General features: G+C 42.7%; 1 protein-coding gene across 1 annotated transcript in view; it reads left to right on the top strand.

Annotated features, from left to right (window-relative positions):
- The first annotated feature begins 468 nt into the window (after positions 1–468).
- Positions 469–9,436, top strand: part of SND1 (staphylococcal nuclease and tudor domain containing 1) — a 498,025-nt gene continuing 489,057 nt past the window's right edge. The window contains exon 1 of the mRNA XM_072652826.1: positions 469–899. Within this exon, the coding sequence (XP_072508927.1) occupies positions 822–899 (78 nt within the window). The 5' untranslated portion in view covers positions 469–821. The remainder of the gene's footprint in view (positions 900–9,436) is intronic.

Genomic DNA, 9,436 nt, shown 5'->3' with positions numbered 1-9,436 from the left:
AGCACGCGTGTAAATCCCCGCAGGACCTGAGCTTTTAACTTGAGTTACTATTTATTCTCCAGACTTGGAGCGCTCAGCACGCGTGTAAATCCCCGCAGGACCTGAGCTTTTACCTTGAGTTACTATTTATTCTCCAGACTTGGAGCGCTCAGCACGCGTGTAAATCCCCGCAGGACCTGAGCTTTTAACTTGAGTTACTATTTATTTTCTAGACTCCTCCCCCGTCCGCTACTCTCCTCAGATCTCTGCATCCCTCTCACACGAGATCTAGAAGTGGGTAGGGGCGGGGCAGGGGTCTGGTAGGGCGGGTACAGAGGGAGGGGCTGCCCTCCCCGCCTTCCTCCCTGCTCCCATGGCCCCCTGCGCCCTGCCGGCCAGATGCTGACGTGTCCTTCCCTTCCCCACCACGCCTCCGGGCTCCTACTGACTCTACGGTCTCCCGCTGCCCCCGGAAGTCCCACCCTTTGGTTCGTGACGTCACGGCGAATCAGCTCTGTCAAAGCCGCTGGGCGCTCTCATCCCGCTACGAGGCCTGGGGGCGGGGCTCCACCAAGAGAGTGTCGATTGGCTTGGGTTCTGGTGGACCCGATGTTCTGATTGGGCGGTGGGTGGCAGGTCTCTGGCGCGCTTGCGCGGCGAGTAGAACGTGTGGCGGCGGCCGCTATAGCGTCTCCTCTTTGCTTCCAGTCCTGGTGCTGGTGCTGCTGAGTACCGATTCCGTCCGTCTGTCTGTCTCAGCCCCTCGCCCGACAGCCTCATCGTCGCGCCAGCTTCTCCTCCACACCCCAGCCGATCGCTCGGAAAACTCTTCTGCTCCATCCATGGCCTCCTCCGCGCAGAGCGGCAGCTCCTCTGGGGGACCCGCACTCCCCACCCTGCAGCGGGGCATCGTCAAGATGGTGAGAAGTGGGGCCCGGGGCACCCAACCCTGCACCCCTTCCGACAGCCGAGCCCGGGCTCCGGACCCACCCCGAGCCCTCCTTAAACCGGTCTGGCCCAGACCTCCCAGGACGTGGAGCCCTGCCCCCGGCCCCCTATCCCTTACTCCGGCCAGTTAGGGTGGCAGAGGGACCTCCCCTTCCCCCTTCCCACCCAGGAGCCCGAGGCAGGAACCCCTCCCTTCCTTTCCTCTTCCCCCATCGCCAACTTTGCACAGAAGCTCCTCTCCCCCATATGCTCAGATGGAACTCTGGGACAGTTTTCCCCCCTTCCTTCTCTTGTCTCTTGGGGACAAGCATGCCCTCCCCTTTGGCTCCCCGAAGTGGAAACTGAAACAGAAATCCTTAACTGTAATCCAAGACAGAGATTTTCCCACGTCCAAACTGGAGCACCAATCGAGATCTCTTACCAAACTCAGAGAGTCTTGGACCAGGACTCCTCCAGCTCAGCATACTTACTTTAAAGTCCAGTGGCGTCTAGAAACGGGGATATAACACCTCCTTACCCCAACCGCCGATTTTCTCCAGTCCAGGATTGGGATAGGATCGTTCTTTCCTTCTGGCTATCAAGAATGACATGTGGACGCAGACACCTCCCCCGTTCCCTAACCCCCACGCTCATACAACATGTTTGTTTCAGGCTCTCATTAATTCTTACTTGATACCAGTCGCCCTCTCGTCGTGGTCCCCTCTTTGTCCAATCCGTCCTCTGCATAAATGCTGAAATAACTAAGGCAAATGGCTGACTGAGTCACTCTCCTGCTTAAAAGTTTTTAGTGGCCCTTCATTACTTTTAGAATAAAATAGAATCCCCTTAGGTTATCATTTAAGATTTTCCACAGCTTTTCTCCAGCTTACCTTTTAAACCTTACACCATACTGCTCTCCATCATGAACTTTATATTTCTGCTAAACAGAACTGTTTGGTCTTTCCCAAACTTAGTTGTCCACCTCTGCCAAACTCTTTTCTGAGCCTGGTTGTACACCTCTTTTCTTCTGTTTATCAAACTTGTCTTCTCGGTTGTTTCTAGTGCCACTTCCTTGGTTAAGTATGCCCTGATTCTTCCCTGTTAATGCTCTCTGATTCCCCATTTTTCCTTGTACAATACTCATTTGTGTATGTGTTGTGCCTTCCCATTTGGATGTAAGCTCCTTGAAAGCAGGGACTTTATTTTTGATCTTTTGTATCTCCTGTGCTTAGTACAGTGCCTTGGAAATAGTAGGTGTATAATAAATGTTTGTTGTATTAAATTGGTTGAATTTGAGACAAGGAAGTATTCTTCCTTCCAGGATATAACATGGAAGTTGCCTCTGCTACTGCAAAATGGATGCCTCTTCTCATTTGCACGTGTGTGAAGGAGTGACATGTATGGATTCTTTCTTAGCAATCTGAGATCAGACTGCTGTTACAGTCTTACAGTCTCACTCCGGGATTTGTTGATTAAGAGAGATGAAAGTTCTTGAGAGAACTCCCTTCTCTCCCCCTCCCCCCCATTCATTTTGACATTTACTTAGTTTGCTTTTTTCAGGAGTCTGTTATCCAAGTCTTGATAACTGTCCCTGCCTGGAAGCCATTCCTCTCCAGACTTTCGTCCTCCACCTACACTTACTAAGCTCTTTCTAGGACTCAGGGGTGGGGAACCTTCAGCCTCGAGGTCACCTGTGGCCTTCCAGGTGACAAGTTGTATCTTTGAATCCAAACTTTACATCCCCTAAGACAAGGTCTCGAGACTGCAGGTCCCTCACCCCTCTTCTAGGTGCAGAAGATACAAAAATAAAAGTAATGTAGACCTTGCCCATAAGCGTCTTATATCTTCCCTTACATCTCCTGAGGTGGAGGCAGGGGCATGCATATGTGACCTATACATAGAAGTATAATACAGTGCAGGGAGTGTTGAGGGCAAAGAGGAGATCCATATAGAATGTATTTGGAAAAATTTGAAAAGAAGAAAATGTCTTCAGTGGGATGGGAGTTGTGGAGGTGGACTGGAGGAATTGAGAAGCCTATGTGAAAGAGGTCATGGCATCTGAGCCTTAAATGAAGAAGATTCTGAAATGTGGAGACAACCATTGGGATAGGAGTGGTGGATCCTTTTTGGAACAAGATGGGACTTTTTCAGTTTGACTCTTCCAGCCTTTTGGTTTAGGTTGTAGAATTCTCATGTTTTGTCATTGGTAAACCTAACATTTCTTGCTTTCCCTCTTTTTTCCTTAGACCTTTCCCCAACTCACTCCATTCAGAACACTATAATCTCTGATGGTTTTACACTTCCCTTCCTTCTTTTCCCCACTCTCCTTTGCACTTTATTTTGATCAGTGGGGTCTTAATCCTAGGTTTTCATCCTTCCAAATTTTATTTTCAGGCTTCCAATTTAAGGAATTTTAAAAATCTTGGACTAGGGTCTTTTTAATCTCCCCAAAACACTAATGTCTTCTCACTAACCTTGGTGTTCTAGGACCTGACCTCCTTCCTTTGATTATTTCCATATTTCTTGATTTTGATTACTTCTGTTTTCTCATTATTTAGTTTGGTTAAACAAACATTTAACGAATGTTTATATGTAAGTCATTTCATAGTAGACCAAGAGCTGGCCTTGGAGTCAAGAATACCTGCATTAAAGTTCCTTCTCAGAGCTAGACAGATTTCTTCCTTAATCTCTCAGTGAATCAGACCATTCTAAGACTGTGAATTGCACAATGGGTATCTATCTGTGTCAGTGGGGAGAGTTCCCATATCAGGTGCACCCCATGACAAATAGGTCCAGTCCCCATTCTGCCCTACCCCCCTTCCCCTAATGCAAGGTACAGTTCTAGGGACTGAATGAAAAGGTGAAATAAGACAGTACCTGCCTTCAAAGAACATTTTTTGACTTTTCAACTATGATCCCAGAAATCCTGTTAATTGTAAACCATGTGAAATTTTATTATAGTGTGTCTCTGTTAGACTTCTATAAGCTGCCTACTAAAGGCCCCACAGTTTTTGTTCTCATAGAGAGAATAAGGATGAGTTGAGAGATATTGTGATGTAGTGGTTGGAGAGTTGACCTCTGGGTCAGGAAGATTTAGGTTAACTGTTTGTTGTATGGTGGATTTGTAACTCTGGGCAAGTCATTTGACCCTCTGAGTACCCCAGGCAACTAGTAGGTTAAGGTATAATTGCTTATCTGCATTGATGTTATATTATTTCCTCACCTGGAGTTTCCCTTACTACTGCAATCATGAGCCTGCATTGTCTACTTCCTCCATCCCCTTCCCAAATGAAATGCTTCCTATTTTCTTGATTTCGGATCATAGGATTTATCATCGAGAGGACTCTTTTTAGGTCTGCCCCTTCATTTTATGCCTAGGAAACAGGCCCAAATACATGTAAATGATTTGTTCAAGGTTACACAGGTTTTTTGTGGTAGAACCAAGATTCTGATTAGAGGAAGATAGGTTTTGCAGTGATAGAAGTTAGGAAGACCTGAGTTCAAATATGACCTCAGACACTTGCTAGCTAGTTGTGTTACTTTGGGCAAGTCACTTAACACTGCCTCAGGTTCCTCATCTGTAAGATGAGCCAGAGAAGGAAGTGGCAAATCACTCCAGCATTTTTGCCAAGAAAACCCCAGATGGGGTCAAGAAGGGTTGGACACAATTGAAATAACATAAATTTAACATCAAAAGGGCCCACAGAGGCCGTTTAAACCAGCCCTCTCATTTTGGGCATGAGGAAAATGAGAGTTAGAGATGTCACTTGCCCAAGGGAGCCACGGGCAGGAATTGAACCATGGTTCCCTGAATCAAATTCCAGTGTTTTTCTCAGTAAAATAATCTTGTACCTTGTGTAGGTATAAAAGAGAAACTAGATTCCAAATTTAATGTCCCCCTGTTCTCTTATTTTCATTTCCCATGCCCTTATTGTACCTAACTGTCTCATATTAATATCTGGTAGAGACTTAGTTAATAAAGAAATAGAGAAGAGAATCTTTGATATCCATTTTTATTGTATCTACCAGAAATTTTTGCCTACCCTAGGAATGAATTACCCTGAAAGATTGCCTAAGTCTACTTAACGTTTAGCACAATCATCATCAAATTTATATAGCTTTTGAAGATATGTAAATTCCTTCAGATATATTATTAGCTCATTTGATCCTCATAGCATGCTGTTACTATCATCCCTATTTTACAGGTGAGGAAGCAGCCTCAGAGAGGTTAAGAAACTTGCCTGGGCTCACAGAGCTAGAGGGGAGTCTGCAAGGGTCCAGAGTTCAGTATTCTGTCTACTCATTCTTGCTGCTTCTGTGGTGCAGTGTGTGCAATAGGTGCTTAATAATTGTTGAGGTGAATAGCATAGTAGGAACACTAGACAGGAAATTAAAAGAGATCTTCCTGGAACTAGTCGTGGGACTTGGGGCAAATCCTGTCACCTCTCTTGCTATCACTTTCCTATTCTTTATAATGAAGAAGCTGGAGTAAAGGAATCTTAAGTTCTTTTTCCTTTTGATGTTTTGTTCTTTGGGATTCAGTTTCCTCATCTGTTAAATGAGGTGGTTGGACAGTCTATGATTCTAAGATTTGATAGCTTTTTCTTTTCACCATATTTTTTATATTAGAATTTTGTACACTTACTGTATTTCCATATTACATTGTGAATCCAGTGAAGACAACCTATTTTAGTTAATCTTTGTATCTCTCCCAGTGCTTCCCATAGAACTCTTTAGTTATTAGATGCTAAATGTGGAAATTGACTATAGAGACTATAGTAAAGTATTTTGGTGGTTGAGGTTGGCAGCACACTTTTCTTTGTGACAACCTTCTCTACCCTCTTCTGCTCAGCCTGTCAGTCATTTAGGCAGCTAGCATTTATTAAGATACTTCTATGTGCTAGGCACAGTGCTAAGCCTTGGAGATAGAGAGAAAGGCAAAACACTGTCCTCCCAAGAAGCTCACGGTCTCATGGGGGAGAAAACATGCAAGCAACTACATATAAATGAGATATGCAGGGCAGATTAGGGATAGTCTCAGAATGGAAGGCACTAAGGTTAAAGAAGACTGAAAGACTTCTTACAGAAGGTGGGAATTTATCTGAGACTTAAGGGAAACATTAGATGGAGGGGGAAGGGCATAAGTATATATAGTATTATGCTAAATACTTTTACAAATATCTCATTTGATCCTCACAGCAACTCTGAAGTATTATCCTTTTCCACATTTTACAGTTGAGGAAATTGAGGCAGACAGGTTAAGTGACTTGCCCAGTGTCACTCAGCTAGAGCCAGTTCCAGGTATGGGAACAACAGTGAAAATCCTCAGGAGATGGAGTGTCATGGTGGAGGAACAGTAGGTGGCCATCGTCATTGGATTGCAGAGTGCTTAGAGAGGGAAGTAGAGTATAAGGAAATTGGAAAGGTAAGAGGGGGCCAGGGTATGAAGGGTTTTAAGGTTCCAACAGATCATTTTATATTTGATCCTGGAAGTGACAGGGAGGACTAGAGTATTGAATAAGGGGATGATATGGTCATATCTGCACTTTAGGGAGATCAGTTTTACAGCTGAGTGGAAGGACAGTGGGCTACATTAGGGATAGATTGGAGGTAAGGAGACCAACCAGCAGACTATTGTAATAGTCCAGGAATGTGGTGATAAGGGCCTCCTGCCCCAGGGCTGTGGCAGTACCAGAAGAGAGAAGGGGATATGTAGAAAGGACATGACTTGACAACTGATTGACCATGAGGTGTGAGGGTGGGCCTGTGGAAGGATAGTCTGTGTTCTTTATTTCTTCCAGGTTTAGAAGACATTCAAGATTGCAGGAGAGTGAAGTTGGTAACAATTGAGTTGGGGAAAGGATAGGAACTTGTTTTGTCCATGACCTACCAGTATTGTAAGTGCCACATATGAGTAGACATGTTGCCTTTGTGTAGGTAGAAATATGACCTTCAGTTGGTTTTGTGTTTGGGAGTAGGAATTTAAAATTCATTTTTCAGGTAGAATGTATTTTCTTTGAATTTTGCCTTTTTTTGATAGCATAAAAAAATTGTTTGAGAACTGGGGAATCTTTAAAAGAGGTAAGCAGGACACAACTTTATGCCATAGGAGAGAGCTCTTGTCTAGGATGGTATAATGCACTGCTAAATTGAGGTCATTTGTACTCTTCTGCTAGGCATGCTTGTATTTTCCTTGAATGTAATTTTTTTTTCCCCAGAGATATTGATCTGTTACTTTTGCAGAAAGGTAGAGCCCTGTAATGGGGGAGTGAAGTAAAAGTACCTTAATGGTTAGGCAAACAGGTACTCCTTTCCTCTTGGGAACAAACTGATTAAATAGACTTGTACTTATTCTGAGAATTGTCTGATTTTCATGGACTAAGGCTGCCTTGATGTGGTCTGTAGATGTAGTTTGCTGCAATAGGATGGAGGCTCCCAGAATAATCCCTTTTAACTCTGTTGGCTACACAGATATAGTAAGGTTGTTGGGAGGTAGAGAGGTCTCTGACCAGGAACTTTTGTTCATATGTGGTCCATAACTTAAGGGTAGACTAATTTTTTTTTAACTCGGAGGAAGACTTGGGAACCAAGACGTAAAAGTTTCTGGATTTTACAAACTGTTGAATGATAAAGTAAGCAAAGGTTTCCTGTTATTTGCAGTGAGGGTAGGGAAAGCAGAATTACTGTTCAGATTTAGTCAAGGAGGAATTAGACAGTGATTGATTGGACAAGAAACATGTTGGAGTTCCTCCTCATTGAACAGTCATTGGAAATGATGGAAAAATTGAAGGTTTCTGAACCTATCGGTTCCTCTGAGGAGCATCCTAGGCTTTCCTTGATAGAGAAAGAAAACTCTGTTAGTGTTGGACCAAGTGATCAAAGACTTCAAAAGCTATAGGCAGGTGTATATTTTTCCTGTTTCTGTTGGCTTTGATTATTCTTTGTGCCTGAAATAAAAGTATTTTTTTGCTATCTATCTTCACTTGATTTGCTACTAACCTGTTTTTATTTGTACGTTTTCCTATGGTTGCAGCACATAGGTTGCTTTTGTAACACTAGGTGATAGATAGCAATTTCTTTGATTTTGCTTTTTGGCGTGGAGGGTTAAAATAAAGAGGAGCTACAGAATTCTATTTCTTTTCCACGAGTCCTTCCTGCCATTGCTTCTCACTTACGACATAGAGAATAGGGGCAGGAGTACTTCTGTGCTTAGTACAATATTGGTACTTAGTACAGTAATGACAAAAATCATTAGGACTTTTCTGGTAGTGTCAACATTTGCCAAACAAAATTTAAATTTCCTTGTGAGTAGCTTTAGTGGAGTTTTTTTTTTTTTTAGTGCATAGTTTAAAGTGCTGACCATAATCTAATTGCCTTTAGTTGAGTATTTCCTATTTTTCAGAAGTTGGAGAATTTGTGTCTTGGAGATATTTAGCAAACATATTAAAAACCTGCTGCGTTCAAGGTGCTGAGCTGGGGAGATAAAAAGATAAATGAGAAAACATCTGACAGTCTCAAATCAATATATCTAGTCCTCTTTTGAACTCTAGTCTTTCATCACAAAATCACCTTTTTGACATTTCTTGTTGAATATCCCATCAATAATTCAAAACTCAACATGTTTAAAATGGAACCCATTATCTTTCTCTCAAAATCAACCCTTCCACCTTAACAACTGTTTCTTCATTTCATTTCATTCAATATTAGAATCATTCTTGACTTTTCCATTCTCCTTGTACCCTGATCCAATCAATTAATTGCCAACTCTTTTGGATTCTGTCTCCACCGAATCTCTCGTACCTATTCTATCCTGTCTGCTCATGTGGCCGCTTTCATAATTCAGGCCCTAATCCCCTTTTCCGAAGGCTATTACACTGGCTTTCTAGTTTCACCTTGGCTCGTTTATTCTCTGTCTCATACACTCTCTCTACACAGCCTTTTGGAGGCTGATCATGTCAGTTTCCTCTTCGAAAGCTTTCTGTGTCTCCTTATCTCATCTAGAATAAAATACAAACTCTTCACCCTATCTCTTTTGCACATTTGTAGCCCTTTGCATTTCTCTTAAGTACTTCTGTTCTGATTTACAGTAGTTACTTGTGGTGGGCTTTCACTACCCTTATTAGAGTACAAGTTCTTTGATAGCTTATTTCTCAAATCTCTCTCCATGCTTAGCATGGGGCATTGTACACAGCAGGCACTTAGATGTTTGCTGGATTAATTTTTGACTAAATGAATAATCCTTTTTAAGATTTTTGTTAGTACACCTTGAGAAGACTTTCCTTTCTCCCTTCAACAAATATTTATTAAACATCTGCTATAGGAAAAGCATTTTGAATAAATAAGATGAACAAGATAGCTCTTTTAGAGAGCTCACTCTAATAGGAGAGATAAATGTACACAAGTAACATGAGAATGTAAAGTATAACCAGAGAAGTGAAAAGTTCAGTGAGAGTTCAGAGGGGATACTACTCACTGGCAGAATTAGAGAAAACTTGATGGAAGAGAGGGCATTTGGGGGGTCACATTTAAG

The sequence above is a fragment of the Notamacropus eugenii genome, chromosome 3, assembly GCF_028372415.1.
Source record: "Notamacropus eugenii isolate mMacEug1 chromosome 3, mMacEug1.pri_v2, whole genome shotgun sequence".
NCBI lineage: Eukaryota > Metazoa > Chordata > Mammalia > Diprotodontia > Macropodidae > Notamacropus > Notamacropus eugenii.
This window is presented reverse-complemented; position numbering and strand designations above follow the sequence as displayed.